The sequence below is a fragment of the Arachis hypogaea genome, chromosome 10 (genome assembly GCF_003086295.3).
Source record: "Arachis hypogaea cultivar Tifrunner chromosome 10, arahy.Tifrunner.gnm2.J5K5, whole genome shotgun sequence".
Taxonomy (NCBI): domain Eukaryota; kingdom Viridiplantae; phylum Streptophyta; class Magnoliopsida; order Fabales; family Fabaceae; genus Arachis; species Arachis hypogaea.
The window spans coordinates 66,760,615-66,785,290 of NC_092045.1; the positions used below are offsets into that span (position 1 = coordinate 66,760,615).

The 24,676-nt window shown below is 40.9% G+C and overlaps 1 protein-coding gene and 1 non-coding gene across 2 annotated transcripts; one reads left to right on the forward strand and one right to left on the reverse strand.

Moving 5' to 3' along the window:
- Positions 1 to 202: 202 nt before the first annotated feature.
- On the forward strand, positions 203 to 865 carry LOC112717596 (uncharacterized). The gene has a single exon (XM_025769582.1). It carries the CDS (start codon positions 203 to 205, stop codon positions 863 to 865), a length of 663 nt encoding a protein of 220 aa, XP_025625367.1.
- Positions 866 to 13,432: 12,567 nt separating this feature from the next.
- On the reverse strand, positions 13,433 to 13,540 carry LOC112718986 (small nucleolar RNA R71). The gene has a single exon (XR_003161311.1). It is a non-coding gene; the product is annotated as a small nucleolar RNA R71 (small nucleolar RNA).
- Between the last annotated feature and the right edge of the window lie 11,136 nt (positions 13,541 to 24,676).

Here is a 24,676-nt window from a genome sequence, read left to right on the forward strand (position 1 = left end):
GTGGATTCTTTTGGCAATTAGTATTCAAAGATGCTAAGGAATTGGTGTTAAGGTGCAATGAATGCCAAAGAGCTGGTAATCTACCTAAGAAAAATGAGATGCCACAGTAGTTTATCCTAGAACTTGAGTTGTTTGATGTATGGGAATTGACTTCATGGGTCCTTTCCCTACCTCATATTCAAACAAGTACATTCTAGTGGCAATGGACTATGGATCTAGGTGGGCGGAGGTCATTGCAGCACCAACAAATGATAACAAGGTAGTCATGAACTTCCTTAGGAGGAACATCTTCAGTCGATTTGGAGTCTCCATAGCTTTTATTAGTGATAGAGCGAGTCACTTCTATAACAGACCATTGGAAGCCATCCTCTTGAGATATGAAGTGAAACATAAGGTTGCAACACCTTATCACCCTCAAATAAGTAGGCAGACAGAGGTATCCAACAGAGAGCTAAAGCAGATCCTAGAGAAATCTGTGGGAGCTTTAAGAAAGGACTGGTCAAAAAGGCTGGACGACGCTCTTTGGTCATATAGGACATCCTTCAAAACACTAATAGGGATGACCCCATATCAGCTGGTGTATGGGAAGGCATGTCACTTTCCCCTTGAGCTTGAACACAAAGCCTTTTGGGCACTTAAGCTACTCAACTTTGATAGTAATGTTGCTGGGGAGAAAATGATCTTCCAACTGCTAGAATTAGAAGAACTCAGATCTCAAGCATATGAAAATGTCAAAATCTACAAGGAAAAAGCTAAGACGTGGCATGATCAAAAGATAGAAAGACGAGAGTCTGTAGAAGGTCAAAAGGTACTACTATACAACTCAAGACTCAAATTCTTCCCAGGAAAACTTAAGTCTCGATGATCAAGACCTTTTACCATCCTTAAAGTATCCCCCTATGGTCATGTAGAGCACATGGAGAACAAAACTTAGAGAACTTTCACTGTAAATGGCCATAGACTTAAGCATTACTTGGGAGACTCTTTGGAGGAGCAGAGAGCGAGCTACAACCTCAACTAAAGATGGAGGGATGTCAAGCTAATGACATTAAAGAAGCGCTGGTTGGGACGCACCCCAACACTCTATATCCTTTTGATCTCTTGCTTTCTAGAAGTAGCTTCAAAATTTCCAAATTAGATAGTTTAAGTTCCATTTTAATACTTTTGTTTCTCATGCTTTCTAAGAGTATATTGTAAATGATAGATTAGGTAGTTTAAATGTTAGTCAAATTCTTGACAGTTAGTAATTCTTCAATTTGTTTTCTTTTCTTTGTTTTCTTTTTCTGAAAATGCAATTTGATGAACACACTTATTGATGATGAGTGATTGGGCTGGGAACTAGCTGAAGAGCTAAGTTTGGTGTGACCACTAACCCACTTAATCTAGGCTTACAAACCTTTGAATGAATTAATTTTGAGAGTAAGCCCAGAGATTAAGATTGGTATGGCCACCACCATATGATGTCCACATAGTGAGCCCAACATGTTCTTAATGTGAATGCATTAAATAAATCGGCTATGCATATAAGGTCACCTTAATGTGTTCAGAAGGAGTTAAAGAATGTGAAAGAAGTGGATTTATTTCACTCTTATGAACACATTAAATAGCTAATGATAAACCCAATTTATTAGATGCAAGGAAATTAAGTTTGGTGTCCCAAGGGACACTCATAAAATGCATTTCAATTATATGTTACGAAAAGGAATATAAAGAGGTTCTTTTCGCTAATGGTGTTTTGGTTTTCACTTTCAGGAGAGAGGATGGGGCTCACATGATTGATAGCTCATGTAGAAAGGAGTCAAAGTGTACTTGCACTTTGAAACTCAACACATGCAGATAATCAAAAGAAAAGAAGGGTTGGCACCTCTTCCCACGATAGGCGCTACTTCCCAAGTGGAAAAAGATGAATTACTTTTAAATCCCACCACATCCCTCCCTTCAAGCCAGCACCTCTCACCACTATCAAACACCTCCCACCACTCTTCATGCTTCAACCCCCAAAAGTTCACACGCGAAAGAACCCTCTTCTCTTTTTTTTCTCTTTTCCTCTACTTGATTAGGGACAATCAAGTCCTAAGTTTGGTGTGTAAAGAAAACCCTTGCTTTGCTCCCTGTTCTTTATCCTTTATTCCAACCTCTTCACCCTTTCACACTTCTTTTCTCACCCAACGGCACCCCCAATAACATCATCATCAAAGAAGAGAAAGACTAAGGAACCAACTTTAGGATCCTCCTCAGGCTACAATGAATACAAGTTCCTCTCATCATTCAACCAAAACCAATTTTATGGTTGGGTGAGTGAAAGGTAAATCATTCCCGAAGTTGGCTTCCAACTTGGTAGGAATGAGCACCCCGAGATCAACCGGGAAATCAATAGCAGAGGATGGGCACTCTTGTGTAACCCATCAAGGAAGGTGGTGGAAAGCTTGGTTAGAGAATTCTGTTCCAATGTAGTGCCCCAACCTGGGCAACCTTATGGATATCTGAGCTATGTTAGGGGAAAGCCATTGATTATAGCCCCTCTAACATAGATAGAATATTGTTGGTAAAACAAACAAACTCCACCCGGAGTTATGAAGAAGGGATAAAGCAACAGGACCCAGGATTTGATGAAATCCTCAATGAGATATGCGTGCTGAATGTACAACGGATCAATGACAAGGATATGAGACCCAACCAGCTGAGGAGAAGAGATTTGAGCCCCCAAGCTAGAGGGTGGCTGGACTTTGTGAGGAGGTCTCTAATTTTCACATCCAATACTTCAGAGGTAACTAAAGAAAGAGCTATGCTCATATACAACATAATGAAGGGAGAAAATGTCAATGTTGGGAGATGATTGCCAACAACATCAACAAAATACTGAAAAGTACCAAAGATAGCTCAAGGTTGGCATTTTCCAGCATCATCCAAAGGCTATGCGATGAAACAGAGGTTGAGAAGATTATTGATGAAGTCATGGTGGAGCAAGACAAGCCTATAACTGCCAAGAAGATGGCCAAGGTGGTAGCTGTTAACCCTCCTCAAAGGGTCAGGGAATATAGAGCTCATGCTCATGAACTACAAGGGCAACCACAACAAGAAGAAGAGGCTGAAGATCAACCACTTCACCTACCACTTCAACCACCACTATACCACCATTACCAACAATTTCCCTAAGGAGTCAACTGGGAGTAGTTGCAAGGAGACATACACCAAATAAAAGGACACATACACCAACTGAGAGAGGATATCAACCAACTCAATCAGCAACAACAGTAATGGGACCACATGAATGAGAACATGCAATAACTCCAAGGAAGTATGGAGAAATTGAAGGAGCAGCAAGAATAGTTTGACTGGGGTGAAATGCAAGGTGCACTCAACAAAATAGTGGAGCAAAATAAATGGCATCAGAAGAACCTTGCTAAGTTCAGGCATCTTTAGGATGCTATAACCATTTCAAGGAGGCAATATGATATCAACACACAAGCGAAGCTGAATCACTTGTGTAATGCTGTGGCTGCCTTAAACCCCAGATACCCAATATTTATGCAAGGAATGGAAGAGCTAAGCGCGAAACAAGAGGAAATTCTGGCTAAGCATAAGGAGGATGAAAGGAACTACATGAGGAGGCTGGGATTTTGGAAGCCCAAGGACACAAAGACACAAGAGGGATCCTCCAAAAAGAATGGTGATGACTCCTCCCATTCTAAGAAGAAGGACAATGGAAAAGGGCCAATGAACTGAAGCTGCTCAAGGTTGTTAAGTCCCATGGTTGACATTCCTTTTAAATTTTTGAATTCTATTTAGTTCTCAAATTTCTGTTTGATAGTAAGTTGCAATGTTAGGATAGTTTATGTTTCATGAGGTTTCTCTTGAGTCTTTTATGTTTTCAAGAAAGAAAATGCCATGTTGTTAAGTTTTACAATCATCAAATAAAAGAAGTGGTTTGTTTCTGTTCATACCCTGAGTCAAGCTGTCTGACCCGGGATGTTTGGCGATAAAGCGACCGACCTCTTCATGTCAGACTATCCGACCTCTTCTCAAAGAGCTCGGCCAAATTACCAGGAAAGCCCAGTAAAGGGCCCAAATAGAGGAACATTACCCAAATCCAAAGGCAGCCCAAGCCTATAGAGATAAGGGCGGTTCCCTTGAAGATAAGCTGACCTCACCCAAAGATAAGATAAGATATGATAACTAACTTATATTATCTAAAAAGGTCAGCCCACACTATTATAAATACATTAGAGCACCCAGATATAACTCACACTCTGATTCTACTAAAAACCTGTTTAATACCCTTGCTAACTTAAGCATCGGAGTCCCTTGCAGGTACCACCACCCTCCGATAACCAAGGATCAGCAGCATTGGTAGTCCTACACACCGGACACATCATCTCTGACCTGCATAGAAGATCTAGACCGAGATCGACCTACAGTTTCAGGTAACCCTCAGAACATTATCGCCGTTGCCGGGGAACCTGGAAGTCATCCCATTGTCATGGCGGACGATCATGATAATGACCACAATTCAGATCTAGAGGATAGAACGCCAAACAAAAATGCGGACACTACACCAAAGGATACTCCTCAATTTAACAACAAAAAGAATTCAAACGCGGGAGCCATGGAGGCGCTTCAAGACTGTTTAAAACAACTTGAAGAAGAAACCCTACGTCAACGAGAGGTCGAGAAAGACCTACAGAAGGAAATAAGACAACACCAGAATTGGAGGACAAACTCCTAAAACTCGAAGCCGATCTCAAGACCAAAGCCAACCGATCCCCTCATGTGGACAGCTCCCACAAGGAACAAGATCCATTCACCAAGGAGATCATGAAGACCAAAATCCCAAAAGACTTTAAACTCCCAGATATGACTCTGTACGATGGCACTACGGATCCCGACCATCATCTCAGCAATTTCAGAAGTAGAATGTACCTAACCAATTCCTCAGATGCAGTTCGTTGCAAATCCTTTCCGACTACTTTAACAAAGACGGCAATAAGATGGTTCGACAAATTACCTCTTAGGTCCATCTCGAGTTTCGATGACTTGGCCAAAAAGTTTTTAGCCAGATTCTCCATCCAAAAAGACAAGGCTAAGCACGCCCCAAGTCTATTAGGAATCAGGCAAGGAGAACGGGAAAGTCTTCGCAACTACATGGAAAGATTCAACAAAACATGCCTGGACATATAGAGCCTACCAACAGAGGCTGCCATTATGGGCCTCATCAATGGCTTACGAGAGGGACCTTTTAGCCAATCTATATCGAAAAAATACCCCGCATCTCTAAACGAAGTGCAAGAACGAGCAGAGAAGTATATCAACATGGAGGAAAACTCTCGGTTAGGAGAGACCTCAAAATCCGGATTCACCTCCCGGGATAAGGACAATGAGTCCAAAAAGAAGGAAGATCGCCATGGAAAAAAAAATTAAAAAATACCACAATTACACCCCTCTTCGGGTGTCCCTTGTGGATATCTACAGAGAGGTTTGCCACACTGAAAAAATACCTCCAGCTTGACCACTCAAAGGCAAAAAAGGAGGAGGAAATCAGGGCGAATATTATGAGTATCATCGCATCCGCGGGCATTCCACCAATGAATGTTTTGACTTAAAAAATGTCATAGAAAAGCTAGAAAGAGAGAGGAAGCTAGATCGGTATCTAGCCAGCCGGGACGATGAGCAAAGAAAAAGAAGAAGGGAAGAAGATGTCGGATGAACCGAGGGGTCACCTCGTACACCAGAAAGACTCGTCCACATGATACACGGCGGATTTGCGGGAGGAGGAGTCTCTAAATCATCTCGCAAAAGATATCTTAAAGAAGTATATCATGTTGAGGGGACGGAGGAAGCACCCGACATTCCCGCGATTATTTTTACCAAAGAGGACGCATCCGGCATCATCACAGGACACGACGATCCTATGGTCATCACTATCGTATTAGCAAACGCAAATCTCCACTGCACACTGATAGACCAAGGAAGCTCCGCCGACATATTATTCAAAACTACCTTCGATAATTCTTGGCCTAGAAGAAAAAGAACTCAAAGCATATCTGAACAACCTATTCAGACTAGGAGACACCCCAGTTCAACCACTTGGATACGTCTCACTACACACGACCTTTGGAAAAGGAAACCAGTCAAGAAAACTCAAAATAGACTACATTGTGGTCGACGTAAGCTCAGCCTACAATACCTTAATAGGTCAGACAACATTGAATCAGCTTGGTGCAGTAGTCTCGACTCCACATCTATGCATGAAGTTCCCAACTACAGAAGGAATAGCTACAATAAAAGCAGACCAAAAGACGGCGCGCCGCTGCTACAACGAAAGTTTAAACCTCAGAGGTAGATGAGAAGAATTCTACACAATCGAACTCGGTGGAGCTCAGAGGCGGGAAGAACTCCGCCCACAACCCGAAGGTGAAGTAGAAAAAATCCAGATCGGGAATACCCCGGACCAAACAACCAATATCAGTACAATTCTAAAAGGAGACATAAAAGAATCACTCATACAGTTCTTGCGAAACAATGTCAATCTCTTTGCATGGAAGGCCGCAAACATGCCAGGCATAGACCCCAAACTAATGTGCCATAAACTATCAGTCCACCCAAGATCTCGGCCAGTACAACAAAGGCATAGAAAGCTCGGACCAGAACGCTCCCAAGCTGTGAAAGAACAAGTACATGCTCTACTAGAGGCAGGGTTCATAAGAGAAGTTAAATACCCGCTATGGCTGGCTAATGTCGTCTTGGCAAAAAAGTCAAACGGGAAGTGGCGAATGTGCACCGACTACACTGATCTCAACAAAGCCTGCCTAAAAGATCCTTATCCACTCCCAAGTATCGATGCTCTAGTAGATGCCTCCTCCGGATATAAATACCTCTCGTTTATGGACGCATACTCGGGATGGAATCAGATCCCAATGTATCCACCGGACAAAGAAAAAACGTCATTCTTAACCCCAAAAGCAAACTACTACTACGTCATCATGCCTTTCGGTCTTAAAAATGTAGGAGCTACTTATCAGAGATTGATGAATAAGGTCTTTTTGGATCACATCGGAAAAATCATGGAAGTCTACGTGGACGACATGCTAATAAAGAGACATAATGAAGAGATGCTATTGTCCAACCTGACCCAGGTATTCGACACTATAAGACGGCATGGCATGCAACTCAATCCCGCAAAATGCACCTTCACAGTAGAGGCTGGCAAGTCCTTAGGTTTTATGCTCACACAAAGAGGAATCGAAGCAAACCTAGATAAATGCCGGGCCATACTCGACATGAAGAGTCCGACTTGTGTCAAAGAGGTACAACAATTTAACGGGAGATTGGCAGCCTTGTCTAGATTTCTAGCCAGATCGGTAATAAGATCTCTTCCCTTCTACACCACTCTACGGAAGGGAAAGAAGTTTGAATGGACAACAGAGTGTGAGCAAGCCTTCAAAGATTTCAAAAGATTCATGGGACAGCCACCTATCCTAACTTGGCCACGGGAAGAAGAACCACTCATATTGTACCTCGCGGTAGGAAGTCGGGTAATAGCCTCAGCACCAGTTCGAGAAGACGACAAGGGGCAACAGCCCGTGTACTTCATCAGTAAAGCATTACAAGGATCCGAGCTGAACTACCAAAAAATAGAAAAGTTTGCCTGCGCTCTCATACTAACATCTCGGCGACTTCGTCCATACTTCCAAACCCACACCATTAAGGCTCGGACCAATCAGCCCATAAAAGGGATTTTACAAAAAACAGACCTGGCAGGCAGAATCTTGTAATGGGCAGTCGAGTTGTTTGAATTCGATATTCGATACAAAGCCCGGACAGCCATCAAATCACAATGCCTGGCCGACTTCATCGCATAATTTATAGACACACCAGAAATCCCCACAGAATGGAATCTCTACGTGGACGGTTCCTCAAATAAAATTGGAAGTGGCGCAGGTGTGATAATTGAAAGCGACCAAGGAACCAAAATCGAACTCTCCCTCAAATTCGGGTTCCCTGCCTCAAACAACTAAGTGGAATATGAGGCACTACTAGCTGGTTTGAAACTGGCTAGGGAGGTTGGAGCTCAAAAGCTTATCATCTTCAGTGACTCACAGGTAGTCACTTCGCAAATAGCAGGAAGCTACCAAGCCAAAGATCCCACCATGAAAAAGTACTTGGAGAAAACCAGGGAACAGCTCAGACAACTCGGAGAATACGAGATCCATCACATACCCCGAGAACAGAATGCCCGAGCTGATGCATTCTCAAAACTAGCCAGCACCAAACCATGGGGCAACAATAGAAGCCTCATCTAAAAAATTCTACAAAACCCATCAATCTCGGGAGACAAAAAAGTCCTGGCCATAACAGGTCAGGAACAAGGATGGATGACCCCCATAATTAACTACTTTAAAACAGAAGCACTCCCCACAGAGAAAAGAGAGGCAAAAAGGTTGAAACGGGAGGCACAATACTACACTATCATAAACAATACTCTATACAAAAGAGGGATTTCAATATCATTGTTAAAATGCATACTGACTTCTAACACAACGGAAGTTCTTGAAGAAATACACAGTGGCATTTGTGGCAATCACCTCGGAGCGCAAGCACTTACCAAAAAAAATACTTCGGGCAAGGTTTTATTGGCCAACTCTACAAAAGGAAGTCACAGAGTTCGTAAAGACATGTCCATCATGTCAGAAACATGCCAACTTTCACATCGCCCCACCAGAGGAACTCATCAGCGTGACCTCACCTTGGCCATTCGCAAAATGGGGACTCGACCTTCTCGGACCCTTCCCTTAGGGATCGGGACAAGTTAAATTCCTTATAGTAGGGATAGACTACTTCACAAAGTGGATCAAGGCAGAACCCCTAGCTAATGCAACGGCTCAAAGAAGTCAAAAATTCCTATATAGGAACATTGTCACGAGGTTCGGGGTTCCATACTCCATCACCACAGACAATGGTACCTAGTTCATATATGCAAGCTTCAGAAAGCTAGAAGCCAACTTAAACATAAAACAATAATTCACTTCCGTAGAACATCCCTAAGCCAATGGACAAGCCGAAGCTGCCAACAAAGTCATACTGGCTGGGCTGAAACGGAGATTACAGGATGCAAATGGAGCCTTAGCCAAGGAGCTCCCATAAGTCCTATGGGCATATCGAACAACACCACATTCCACCACAAAGGAATTACCCTTCCATTTAGCGTACGAAATGGAGGCAATGATCCCAGTGGAGATTGAAGAAAGGTCGCCTAGAGTGATTCACTATAGTGAAGGAGCCAACTCCCAACTTCAAAGGGAAGAACTTTATCTACTCCCGGAAGTTCTAAAAAGAGCTCGGATTAGGGAAGAAGCATTAAAACGATGAATGGCGGCGAGATACAATCAAAAGGTAGTACAGCGAACTTTTGCTGAGAACGATCTTATCCTGATCCGAAATGATATCGGAACAACCCGACCTGGAGAAGGAAAATTGGCAGCAAACTAGAAAGGACCCTATGATGAGCGGATAATTTGTATACTTTTTGGCATTGTTTTTAGTATGTTTTTGATATGATATAGTTAGTTTTTGGTATATTTTTATTAGTTTTTAGCTAAAATTCACTTTTCTGGACTTTACTATGAGTTTGTGTGTTTTTCTGTGATTTCAGGTATTTTCTGGCTGAAATTGAGGGACCTGAGCAAAAATCTGATTCTGAGACCAAAAAGGACTGCAGATGCTGTTGGATTCTGACCTCCCTGCACTCGAAGTGGATTTTCTGGAGCTACAGAAGCCCAATTGGCGCGCTCTCAACGGCGTTGGAAAGTAGACATCCTGGGCTTTCCAGCAATATATGATAGTCCATACTTTTCCCAAGATTTGATGGCCCAAACCGGCGTTCAAAGTCACCTCAGGAAATTCCAGCGTTAAACGCTGGAACTGGCACCCAAATGGGAGTTAAACGCCCAAACTGGCACTAAAGCTGGCGTTTAACTCCAAGAAGAGTCTCTGCACGAAAAATGCTTCATTGCTCAGCCCAAGCACACACCAAGTGGGCCCGGAAGTGGATTTTTATGTCATTTACTCATTTCTGTACACCTTAGGTTACTCGTTTTCTATAAGTAGGACCTTTGACTATTGTATTAGAGATCTTTGGATCTTTAAATCTTTGGATCTTTAAATCTTTGGATCTTTAAATCTTTGGATCTTTAAGTCTTTGGATCTTTATATCTTTTGATCACTTTAGATCTTAGATCATTGGGAGGCTGGCCATTCGGCCATGCCTAGACCTTATGCTTATGTATTTTCAACGGTGGAGTTTCTACACACCATAGATTAAGGTGTGGAGCTCTGCTGTACCTCGAGTATTAATGCAATTACTATTGTTCTCCCATTCAATTCCGCTTGTTCTTTATCCAAGATATCACTTGTTCTTCAACTTGATGAAGGTGATGATTGACGCCCATCACCATTCTCACTCATGAACATAGTGACTGACAACCACTCTTGTTCTACTAGCATTTGAGGCTTGGTGAATATCTCTTGGATTCCTGATTGCACGATGCATGGTTGATCGCCTGACAAACGAGCCAGCCATTCCGTGAAGTCAGAATCTTCGTGGTATAGGCAAGAACTGATGGCAGCATTCAAGAGAATCCGGAAGGTCTAACCTTGTCTGTGGTATTCTGAGTAGGATTCAATGACTGAATGACTGTGACGTGCTTCAAACCTATAACTTACTGGGCGTTAGTGACAGACGCAAAAGAATCACTGGATTCTATTCCAGTAGGGGAGGGAACCACACCGGTGATTGGCAGCACTGTGACAGAGTGTGTGCATTAGCTTTCACTGCGAGGATGGGAGGTAGCTGCTGACAACAGTGAGACCCTACACGAGCTTGCCATGGAAAAGAGTAAGAAGAATTGGATGAAGACTGTAGGAAAGCAGAGAGACGGAAGGGAAGGCATCTTCATGCGCTTATCTGAAGTTCCTACCAATGAATTACATAAGTATCACTATCTTTATCTTTTATGTTATTTTCGTTCATCACCATATACATTTGAGTTTGCTTGACTAAGATTTACAAGATGACCATAGCTTGCTTCAATACTAACAATCTCCGTGGGATCGACCCTTACTCGCGTAAGGTTTATTACTTGGACGACCCAGTGCACTTGCTGGTTAGTTGTGCGAAGTTGTGTAATGCCATGGTATTGAGCCACCAAGTTCTTGGAGCCATTACCGGGGATTATGAGAGTTGTGAAAAAGTATAGTTCACAATTTCGCGCATCAAGTTTTTGGCGCCGTTGCCGGGGATTGTTCAAGTTTTGAGCAAGCCTTTGGTAACATCAGTGCCAAGATCCGGCAACAACATCAAGTTTTTGGTGTTATTGCCCGGGATTGTTTAGGCTGGACAACTGACGGTTCATCTTGTTGCTTAGATTAGGTATTTTTTTTTCAGAGCTCTTAAGAATGAATTCTAGTGTTTCAAGGTGATGTTCTTATCATCACCAAAGCTGATTGATCTTCATCAATTTAGCTCTTGAATGCAATGTCCTGCTGAAGCTTGGCCGGCCATGTCTAATTTCTTTAGACTAAAGCTTTAGACTAACATTGCATGATTCCTGGAATTCTCATTAAGAATTTTGATACCTTTATTTTCTTTTTCTACATAATTTTCGAAAAATCCAAAAATATTTCTTTTTTGAGTCTAGAGTCTCATCCTAAGTTTAGTGTCAATTGCATGTTTCTGTTCTTATTGCATTCATGCATGTGTCCTCATTGATCTTCAAGTTGTTCTTGATGATTTCCTTATTCTGATCTTTGAATTCTATTGACTTGAGTGTTTTGTGTGTCTCATATGCATTTTCGTTTTGTTAGTGTCAGTAGTATACAAACTGCTACGTTTGGTGTCTTGCATGCATTGTCATTTGATTCTTGTTGCATTTTGGTTTGTCCTTATTATTAAAAATCCAAAAATATTTTTAATTTGTGTCTTTTCAAGTCAATAATACAGAGAATTGAAGATTCAGAACATACAGCAGAGGAATTGCACAGAAAAAGCTGGGCGTTCAAAACGCCCAGTGAAGAAGGACAGACTGGCGTTTAAACGCCAGCCAGGGTACCTGGTTGGGCGTTTAACGCCCAAAAGGGTAGCATTTTGGGCGTTAAACGCCAGAATGGATACCATTCTGGGCGTTTAACGCCAGGATGGCTAGGGGAGGAAGATTTTGTTTTCAAATCAGATTTTTTCTAAGTTTTCAAAATCTTTTCAAAATCAAATCTTTTTCAAATCAATTTTCAATCAAATCTTTTTCAAAATCAATTTCTTTCCTTTTTCAAAAATACTTATTAACAATTAATGATTTATTGAACATTTTTTGCCTTTTCTGTTGAGGAAGGTTTTATGTTTGATTCATATCTTTTCTTGTTAGGCAAGTCATTAATTTTTAAAATCATATCTTTTCAAATTGTTTTCAAATCATATCTTTTAAAATTGTTTTCAAATCATATCTTCTCAATCACATCTTTTTAAAACCAATCATATCTTCTTAACCACATCTTTTTCAAAATAGTTTTCAATTAAATGTTTCTGATTTCTAATTTCAAAATCCTTTTCAAAAATCATTTGATTTCTTTTCCCTTTTCATTTTCGAAAATTAAGTAATGTTTTTCAAAAATATTTTTTTTAAATTTTCCACTTAATTTTCGAAAATCACTTCCCTCCTTCTCACATCCTTCAATTTATGGACTAACACTATCCCTTAAGGCAAAATTCGAACTCTATCTTCTTTGTTAAGTTCGAATTTTCCACTTCTGTCTTCTACTCTTCTTTTCCTCTGACACCTAAAGGAATCTCTATACTGTGACATAGAGGATTCCATATTTTCTTGTTTCCTTCTCTATCTTATGAGCAGGAGCAAGGACAAAGGCATTCTTGTTGAGGCTGATCCTGAACCTGAAAGGACCTTGAAGAGAAAGCTAAGAGAAGCCAAAGCACAACTCTCTTTAGAGCACCTGACCGAATTCTTCAAGGAAGAAGAACACATGGCAGCCGAAAACAACAACAATACCAACAATGCAAGGAAGGTGCTGGGTGACTTTACTGCACCTACTCCCGACTTCTATGGGAGAAGCATCTCTATCCCTGCCATTGGAGCAAACAACCTTGAGCTTAAGCCTCAATTAGTTTCTCTAATGCAACAGAATTGCAAGTTCCATGGACTTCCAATGGAAGATCCTCATCAGTTTTTAGCTGAGTTCTTGCAAATCTGTGACACAGTCAAGACTAATGGGGTTGACCCTGAGGTCTACAGACTGATGCTATTCCCTTTTGCTGTAAGAGACAGAGCTAGGACATGGTTGGACTCTCAACCTAAAGAAAGCCTGGACTCTTGGGAAAAGCTAGTCAATGCCTTCTTGGCAAAGTTCTTTCCACCTCAAAAAATTGAGTAAGCTTAGAGTGGAAGTCCAAACCTTCAGACAGAAGGAAGGAGAATCCCTCTATGAAGCTTGGGAAAGATACAAACAATTGATCAGAAAGTGTCCCACTGATATGCTTTCTGAATGGAGCATCATAGGTATTTTCTATGATGGTCTCTCTGAACTGTCCAAGATGTCTTTGGATAGCTCTTCTGGAGGATCTCTTCATTTGAAGGAGACGCCTACTGAAGCTCAAGAACTGATTGAAATGGTTGCAAATAACCAATTCATGTACACTTCTGAAAGAAATCCTGCGAACAATGGGACTAGTCAGAAGAAAGGAGTTCTTGAGATTGACACTCTGAATGCCATTTTGGCTCAGAATAAAATATTGACTCAACAAATCAATATGATTTCTCAAAGTCTGTCTGGAATGCAAAATGCACCAAGCAGTACTAAGGAAGCTTCATCTGAAGAAGAAGCTTATGATCCTGAGAACCCTTCAATAGAAGAGGTGAATTACATGGGAGAACCCTATGGAAACACCTACAATCCTTCATGGAGGAATCATCCAAATCTTTCATGGAAGGATCAACAGAGACCCCAACAAGGTTTCAATAACAATAATGGTGGAAGAAACAGGTTTAGCAATAGCAAGCCTTTTCCATCATCTTCTCAGCAACAGACAGAGAGTTCTAAGCAGAGTACCTCTGACTTAGCAACCATGGTCTCTGATCTAATCAAAACCATTCAAAGTTTCATGACTGAAACTAGGTCCTCCATTAGGAATTTGGAAGGACAAGTGGGTCAGCTGAGCAAGAAAATTACTGAACTTCCTCCAAGCACTCTCCCAAGCAATACTGAAGAAAATCCAAAAGGAGAATGCAAGGCCCTCAATATGGCTGAATTCTGGGAGGAAGAAGAGGCAGTGAACGCCACTGAGGAAGACCTCAATGGACGTCCACTGACCTCCACTGAGTTCCCCAATAAGGAACCTTGGGAATCTGAGGCTCAAGATGAGACCATAGAGATTCCATTGGACTTACTTCTGCCATTCATGAGCTCTGATGAGTATTCTTCTTCTGAAGAGGATGAATATGTCACTGAAGAGCAAGTTGCTAAATACCTTGGAGCAATCATGAAGCTAAATGACAAGTTATTTGGAAATGAGACTTGGGAGGATGAACCCCCTTTGCTCACCAAAGAACTGAATGACTTGTCTAAACAGAAACTCCCTCAAAAGAGGCAGGATCCTGGGAAGTTTTCCATACCTTGTACCATAGGCACCATGACCTTCAAAAAGGCCTTGTGTGACTTAGGGTCAAGTGTAAACCTCATGCCCCTCTCTGTAATGGAGAAGCTAGGGATCTTTGAGGTACAAGCTGCAAGAATCTCACTAGAGATGGCAGACAACTCAAGAAAACAAGCTTATGGACTTGTAGAGGATGTTTTGGTGAAGATTGAAGACCATTACATCCCTACTGATTTCATAGTCCTAAAGACTGGGAAGTGCATGGATGAATCCATCATCCTTGGCAGACCCTTCCTAGCCACAGCAAAGGCTATGATTGATGTTGATAGAGGAGAGTTGATCATTCAAGTGAATGAAGAATCCTTGGTGTTTAAGGACCAAGGATATCCCTCTGTCATCATGGAGAGGAAGCATGAAGAGCTTCTCTCAAAACAGAGCCAAACTGAGCCCCCACAGTCAAACTCTAAGTTTGGTGTTGGGAGGCCACAACCAAACTCTAAGTTTGGTGTTGAACCCCCACATTCAAACTCTAAGTTTGGTGTTGGGAGGGTCCAACACGGTTCTGAGCACTTCTGAGGCTCCATGAGAGTCCTCTGTCAAGCTAATGACATTAAAGAAGCGCTTGTTGGGAGGCAACCCAATGTTTTATAATTAATTATTTTCTTTTGTTATTTTATCTTTTTTGTAGGTTGATGATCATAAGAAGTCACAAAAACAATGAAAAAAGCAAAAACAGAATGAAAAACAGGAAGAAAAATAGCACACCCTGGAGGAAGATGCTGCTGGCGTTTAAACGCCAGTCAGCCTAGCAGTTGGGCGTTTAACGCCCAGTCTGGCACCCATCTGGGCGTTTAACGCCAGAAAGGGGCACCAGACTGGCGTTAAACGCCAGTAAAGGGCAAGAACCTGGCGTTAAACGCCAGGAATGGGCACCAGCCCGGCGTTTAACGCCAGAAATGGCTCAAAACGTGGATTTTGATGCCATTTGGTGCAAGGATGCCTTTTCCTTGACACTACAGGATCTGTGGACCCCACAGGACCCTACCATCACTCTCTCTCTTCTTCCCCCATTCACCAATCACCTCAACACCTCTTCCCCAAAAACCCCTCACCTATCAAATCCTACCCTTCTCTTCACCACTCATATCCATCCTTCATAAATCCCCACCAACCTCACCCTTCAAATTCAAACCACTTTCCCTCCCAAACCCACCCATAATGGCCGAACCTTTACCCCCCTCTCTCCTATATATACCCTTCTTCAACCCTTCATTTTCACACTACCTAAACACCACTTTTCCCCCTCTTTGGCCGAACACACCACCATCTCCCTCTTCCTCATTTCTTCTTCTTCTACTCTCTTCTTTCTTCTTTTGCTCGAGGACGAGCAAACATTTTAAGTTTGGTGTGGTAAAAGCGTTGCTTTTTCGCTTTTCCATAACCATTATGGCATCCAAGGCCGGAGAAACCTCTAGAAAGAGGAAAGGGAAGGCAAAGGCTTCCACCTCCGAGTCATGGGAGATGGATAGATTCCTCTCAAGGATGCATCAAGTCCACTTCTATGAAGTTGTGGCCTTGAAGAAGGTGATCCCCGAGGCCCCTTTTTCACTCAAAAAGGGTGAATATCCGGAGATCCGACATGAGATCCGAAGAAGAGGTTGGGAAGTTCTTACCAACCCCATTCAACAAGTCGGAATCTTGATGGTTCAAGAGTTCTATGCCAATGCATGGATCACCAAGAACCATGACCAAAGTGTGAACCCGAATCCAAAGAATTATCTCACTATGGTTCGGGGGAAATACTTGGATTTTAGTCCGGAGAGTGTGAGGGTAGCGTTCAACTTGCCTATGATGCAAGGAGATGAACATCCTTACACTAGAAGGGTCAAATTTGATCAAAGGTTGGACCAAGTCCTCATAGACATTTGTGAAGAGGGCGTTCAATAAAAGAGAGATTCAAGAGGGAAACCGGTTCAACTGAGAAGGCATGACCTCAAGCCCATCACTAAGAAAAGGATGGAGCAAACAAGAGACCCCTCTCATCATGGGATCCCTGAGATGCCTCAAGGGATGCACTTTCCTCCACAAGACTATTGGGAGCAATTGAACACCTCCCTAGGAGAATTGAGTTCCAACATGGGACAACTGAGAGAGGAGCAACAAAGACAAGGAAGAGACATTGAGGAGCTCAAGCACTCCATAAGACCTTCAAGAGGAAGAACAAGCCGCCATCACTGAGGTGGACCCGTTCTTTAATCTCCTTGTTCTTTATTTTTCTGTGTTTCGAAAATTATGCTTTATGTTTATCCCTGTTTGTGTCTTATGATCATTAGTGTCTTAGTGTCTATGCCTTAAAGTTATGAATGTCCTATGAATCCATCACCTTTCTTAAAAGAAAACTGTTTTTATCACAAAAGAACAAGAAGTACAGGATTTCAAATTCATCTTTAAAACTAGCTTAATTAGTTTGATGTGGTGACAATACTTTTTGTTTTCTGAATGTATGCTTGAACAGTGCATATGTCTTTTGAATTTGTTGTTCATGAATGTTAAAATTGTTGGCTCTTGAAAGAATGATGAAAAAGGAGACATGTTACTGAGGATCTGAAAAATCATAAAAATGATTCTTGAAGCAAGAAAAAGCAGTGAATACAAAAAAAAAAAAAAGAGAGAAGGAGAAAAACGAAAAAAAAAGGGGAGAAAAAGAAAAGAAAGAAATAAAGTTGTGATCCAAGGCAATAAGAGTGTGCTTAAGAACCCTGGACACCTCCAATTGGGGACTTTAGCAAAGCTGAGTCACAATCTGAAAAGGTTCACCCAATTATGTGTCTGTGGCATGTATGTATCCGGTGGTAATACTGGAAGACAGAGTGCTTTGGGCCACGGCCAAGACTCATAAAGTAGCTATGTTCAAGAATCATCATACTTAACTAGGAGAATCAATAACACTATCTGGATTCTGAGTTCCTAAAGAAGCCAATCATTCTGAATTTCAAAGGATAAAGTGAGATGCCAAATCTGTTCGGAGGCAAAAAGCTACTAGTCCCGCTCATCTAATTTGGAGCTTAGTTTCATTGATAATTTGGAGTCTATAGTATATTCTCTTCTTTTTATCTTATTTGATTTTCAGTTGCTTGGGGACAAGCAACAATTTAAGTTTGGTGTTGTGATGAGCGGATAATTTGTATACTTTTTGGCATTGTTTTTAGTATGTTTTTGATATGATATAGTTAGTTTTTGGTATATTTTTATTAGTTTTTAGTTAAAATTCACTTTTCTGGACTTTACTATGAGTTTGTGTGTTTTTCTGTGATTTCAGGTATTTTCTGGCTGAAATTGAGGGACCTGAGCAAAAATCTGATTCTGAGACCAAAAAGGACTGCAGATGCTGTTGGATTCTGACCTCCCTGCACTCGAAGTGGATTTTCTGGAGCTACAGAAGCCCAATTGGCGCGCTCGCAACGGCGTTGGAAAGTAGACATCCTGGGCTTTCCAGCAATATATGATAGTCCATACTTTGCCCAAGATATGATGGCCCAAACCGGCGTTCAAAGTCACCTCAGGAAATTCCAGCGTTAAACGCTGGAACTGGCACCCAAATGGGAGTTAAACGCCCAAACTGGCACTAAAGCTGGCGTTTAACTCCAAGAAGAGTCTCTGCACGAAAAATGCTTCATTTCTCAGCCCAAGCACACACCAAGTGGGCCCGGAAGTGGATTTTTATGTCATTTACTCATTTCTGTACACCTTAGGTTACTAGTTTTCTATAAGTAGGACCTTTGACTATTGTATTAGAGATCTTTGGATCTTTAAATCTTTGGATCTTTAAATCTTTGGATCTTTAAATCTTTGGATCTTTAAGTCTTTGGATCTTTATATCTTTTGATCACTTTAGATCTTAGATCATTGGGAGGCTGGCCATTCGGCCATGCCTAGACCTTATGCTTATGTATTTTCAACGGTGGAGTTTCTACACACCATAGATTAAGGTGTGGAGCTCTGCTGTACCTCGAGTATTAATGCAATTACTATTGTTCCTCCATTCAATTCCGCTTGTTCTTTATCCAAGATATCACTTGTTCTTCAACTTGATGAAGGTGATGATTGACGCCCATCACCATTCTCACTCATGAACAAAGTGACTGACAACCACTCTTGTTCTACTAGCATTTGAGGCTTGGTGAATATCTCTTGGATTCCTGATTGCACGATGCATGGTTGATCGCCTGACAAACGAGCCAGCCATTCCGTGAAGTCAGAATCTTCGTGGTATAGGCAAGAACTGATGGCAGCATTCAAGAGAATCCGGAAGGTCTAACCTTGTCTGTGGTATTCTGAGTAGGATTCAATGACTGAATGACTGTGACGTGCTTCAAACCTGTAACTTACTGGGCGTTAGTGACAGACGCAAAAGAATCACTGGATTCTATTCCAGTAGGGGAGGGAACCACACCGGTGATTGGCAGCACTGTGACAGAGTGTGTGCATTAGCTTTCACTGCGAGGATGGGAGGTAGCTGCTGACAACAGTGAGACCCTACACGAGCTTGCCATGGAAAGGAGTAAGAAGAATTGGATGAAGACTGTAGGAAAGCAGAGAGACGGAAGGGAAGGCATCTTCATGCGCTTATCTGAAGTTCCTACCAATGAATTACATAAGTATCACTATCTTTATCTTTTATGTTATTTTCGTTCATCACCATATACATTTGAGTTTGCCTGACTAAGATTTACAAGATGACCATAGCTTGCTTCAATACTAACAATCTCCGTGGGATCGACCCTTACTCGCGTAAGGTTTATTACTTGGACGACCCAGTGCACTTGCTGGTTAGTTGTGCGAAGTTGTGTAATGCCATGGTATTGAGCCACCAAGTTCTTGGAGCCATTACCGGGGATTATGAGAGTTGTGAAAAAGTATAGTTCACAATTTCGCGCACCACCCTACCGAGTCATAGAAGTACTTGGAAAGGGCTACTACAGACTGTCCGAACTCGATGGGCGAGAGCTTCCTAGGTCATGGCACGCCTGCAACCTAAGAAGGTACTATAGTTAGGGATGATAAAGGATCTTAGGATAAGGCACACTATTTTTCTTGAAAAGGTTTTTTAATGAGGCGCCAAGCCAAGACCTACAAATCACCCAACTTAGAAGATTAACCTCCCGCATGTATATATTTGTATTTTCTTTTTAATAAAATATGTTCAGATCTTCTACAAATGCTCAAGCCGCATTAATCAGAAACATTCATCGTCCGATTATAAAGTCAAATTCACCATGCGATCACGATAAAGACAAAAAATGAAAACCAAATTCATTAAAAGGTCGACCAAACGAGGGTTAGACCCAATTTCTACAAAATCGGCAAAGATGAAAACATCATAATGCAAGAAGTTATAGAAAGTTATCCATAGAAAGGACCTGACGAGGTCCTAATAAAATGGATTGCTATAAAATAACTTAAAGACTGGCTGACGTAAAGAAGTCGGACTAGTTGCAATAACCGAAGATATAAGTAAATCTCTGGAAAGAGGTCTGGCCAGCCTTATAAAAGAGGATTACTATAACTTAGAAGGTCCCGGCGTGATGAAGTCGGCCCAAAGTATAAAGTTATAAAAGTAATCCCTGAAAATGATTTGAACAAGGTCCAAGAAAGAGGATTACAAAATAACTTAGAAGAGCCCGACGTGATGAAGTTGGCCCAAAGTATAAAGTTATAAAAGTAATCTCTGAAAGAGATCTGAACAATGTCCAAGAAAGAGGATTACAAAATAACTTAGAAGGACCTGACGTGATGAAGTCGGCCCAAAACATAAAGCTGCAAAAGTAACCCTTGAAAGAGACCTAAATGAGGTCCAAAAAAGAGGGTTACAAACAACAACTCAGACAAAAACCGACCTGCTGAAATTGGCAACCTTAGCATTATGCAAAGTAATTCCTAACAAAGACCTGAACAAAGTTCAAATAAAATGAATTGCTGAAATAGCATCAGGCAAAGGAATCAAGCCAATCAGGTCAGACAAAGTTCCAACACTCCCAAAAGCCTACGAAGGTAATAAGATACGCGTAGACAGACATGACATAAAAACACAAAGTTATAATAATAGCCAGCTTCAGAGGCCACCAAGATCAGCCCAAAAAGCCTGGAAACTACTTTGTTTATCAAAATAAAGTTGCTGAGTGATGAGCGAATAATTTATACGCTTTTTGTCATTGTTTTTAGGTAGTTTTTAGTAAGATCTAGCTACTTTTAGGGATGTTTTTATTAGTTTTTATGCAAAATTCACATTTCTGGACTTTACAATGAGTTTGTGTGTTTTTCTATGATTTTAGGTATTTACTGGCTGAAATTGAGGGACCTGATCAAAAATCTGATAGGAGGCTGACAAAGGACTGCTGATGCTATTGGATTCTGACCTCCCTGCAATCAAGATGGATTTTTCTAGAGCTACATAACTCCAAATGGCGCGCTCTCAATTGCTTTGGAAAGTAGACATCCAGGGCTTTCCAGAAATATATAATAGTCCATACTTTATTCGAGTTTAGATGATGCAAACTGGCGTTCAATGCCAATTTCATGCTGCATTCTGGAGTAAAACGCCAGAAACACGTCACAAACCAGAGTTAAATGCCAAAAACACGTTACAACTTGGCGTTTAACCCCAAGAGAAGCCTCTGCACGTGTAAAGCTAAAGCTCAGCCCAAGCACACACCGAAGTGGGCCCCGGAAGTAGATTTCTGCACTAAGTCTTATTTCTGTAAACCCTAGTAACTAGTCTAGTATAAATAGAACTTTTTACTATTGTATATATGTCTTTGATCATATGTCTTTGATCATATCTTTGGACGTTTAGTTCTTAGACCTTGGGGGCTTGCCTCACGGCCATGCCTGGACCACTATTACTTATGTATTTTCAACGGTGGAGTTTTTACACACCATAGATTAAGGTGTGGAGCTCTGCTATACTTCGAGTATTTATGCAAAGTACTACTGTTCTTTTTTTCAATTCACGCTTATTCTTATTCTAAGATATTCGCTGCACTTCAACATGATGAATGTGATGATCCGTGACACTCATCATCATTCTCACATATGAACGTGGTGGACGAAATTGTGATCATCAACAATGGCTCCAAAGACTTGGTGCTTTCAAACATGAATCACACTTTGTCACAACTCCGCACAACTAACCAGCAAGTGTACTGGGTTGTCCAAGTAATACCTTACGTGAGTAAAGGTCGATCCCACAGAGATTGTTGGTATGAAGCAAGCTATGATCATGTTGTAAATCCCAGTCAGGCGGATTCAACTATATTAAGAGATTATTGGATTTTCGAATAATAATAATAAATTTAAACAGAAAATAAAGATAGAGTTACTCATGTAATTCAATGGTGGGAATTTCAGATAGGTGTATGAAGGTGCTTGACAAACCACTATTTTATGGTTTATCTTATGCTCGATTGAGTGGTTTTTATTAACTCTTTACCCACTTATTCATACTATTTGCATGAGTTTACGTTTTCCTTCCGGATTTTGTGCTATAATTGAAAAGATGCTTCTTTGGTCTTATATTTGTTAATATTAATCCTCTTCTATTACCATTAGATGCTGTGATATGTGTGTTAAGTGATTTCAAGGATTACAGGGCATGAATGGCTTAGAGGATAGAAAGGAAGCATGCAAAAGTGGAAGGAATACAAGAAGTTGAAGAAATTGCTAAGTTGTCCAGCGTGACCTCTTTGCACTCAAACGACCATAACTTGAGCTACAGAGGTTCAAATGATGCGGTTTTACTTGCGTTGAAAAGTTAACGTCCAGGGCTTCAATTTGATATATAATTTCTCATATTGGCCATACAGATAGGCAACGCGAACGTGCCATCCATGCGGACGCGTCGCATTTGCGAAAATCAGCGTGGCAGATTTCGCAAACAGCAAATTCTGGGCTATTTCCGGCCCAGTTTCAAGCCCAGAAAACACAGATTAAAGGCTACAAAGTGGAGGAATGAAAAACACTTCAGATCATCCTCTCATAATTCATAATTTTAGTTTTAGATGTAGATTTTAGAGAGAGAGGTTCTCTCCTCTATCTTAGAATTAGGATTAGGATTAGAATTTATTTTAGGATTAGGATTTCTTATCACTTCAGGATTATTTCATCTTCAATTACAAGTTCAATGTTCCTTTTATTTATTTTCTCAATTTAATTTATGGATTTCTATGTTCAACTCAACTTCTTTATTTGGCTATAACTGCCCATGTTACATTTGATTGAGTTATTAATTTATGATTTTGAGGTATTTCAGATTGATGATTGTTGTCTTTTATTTATATAAATAATTTGGATTCTCCTGTTACCCTTTTGGCTTTGGTTGAGTAATTGGTGACGCTTGAGCTGTCAAATAAAGCAGTGGTTGAAATTGGGAGTTGCTAATTAATTTGAGTTCCAGTAACTCTAGCCTTTCCAAAGGAAAGACTAGGAATTTAGGTATCAAATTAATTAGTCCACTTGACCTTCCTTTGTTTAGTAAAGGTTAACTAAGTGGGATTAAAATCCAATTCTCATCACAATTGATAAAGATAGAACTTTCAGTTCTTATACCTTGCCAAGAGTTTATTTTACAGTTATTTATTTATTTTTATTGCTTTGAAAATATACCTGTGCCTATTGCCCAAATTCCAAAAACCCCAATTTTACCTTTTTCATAGCCAATAATGAGAACATACCTCCCTGCAATTCCTTGAGAAGACGACCCGAGGTTCAAATACTCAGTTATCAATTTTAAAGGGGTTTGTTACTTGTGACAACCAAAACGTTTGCACGAAGGGATTTCTGTTGGTTTAGAATCTATATCTACAACGCGACTATTTTTATAAAATTCTTTACTAGCAAAAATCCTAACGTCAAAATGGCGCCGTTGCCGGGGAATTGCAAACGTGTGCCTTATTATTGGTTATTGTAAATATTTTTTATAAAGAAAAAAAAATAAAATATATTTTTTTCTTTTACTTGTTTATTTGTTTCTCCTTTTTCCCCTTTATTTCTGATATCTACTATGAATTCTCACCCCTCTCGCTTTGAGTTTGGTTCTAACTTTGTTGAAGGAAATAGAAACCATAGCAGGAATATGCATCAAGGTCAGACTAATCAAGGATGGATGGAGCCAAGAGGATCTAGTCAACCCTTTAGGCAACAACACCCTCCAAGATATCATGGACAACGACCATTCTACAATGCATACCCAGCTGAAAGATTTGGTGGACCACCTAGTAGCTACCAACAAGCCCCATCCTGTGCTCAGAGACCATCCTCTCAACATAACTTCGAACCATCACACTCACAAGCTTCTTTTCACCATTCACTACCACATGATCCTTATCCACCCCAACGCCAATCCAATTACTCCCAAGAACCACCACTCCCTTATGTACCATGTCCATATCCATCAAGCCCAGAATCACAGGTTCACCTCGAAGAATCAATAAAACAATTTAATGCAACCCTTCATCAACTGGAGCAAGCAATAAATCAATTATCTTCCAAACGTTTAGCTACTCAACAGACCCCCATGGCTTCATGTGGAGAATCTAATGAAGAATGTATTGTGAAGAAGACACAAGAGACTCCAGTGGACAGCATAGAGCATAACTTCGTACTAGAACAAGTAGAAGACGCTGTCATTGTAGAAGAAGAAGAGTTGGTTGAAGATTTAGGAGATGCTGAACCTCCTAGGGAATACAGAGTCATGGAAGACCCCGTCAAGGATGTTACAATTGACGCTAAAGAGGATGTTGCACAACCTCCAATGCGGATATCTTATGAAGAACTGGACGGAGTAACTCAAGACGCATGTTTCCTTGATGATGATGATCACGAGTCCTGTTCTCTTAGTGACGAACTTGCATCCGCAAGTGATTTCTTTGAGACAGAAGAATCTTCCCCGAGTGAATATGAAGATGATGCTGAGGTAGATTTTTCTCAACCTCCAATATATGACTTGAGCGATAATGAGGGAGAAAT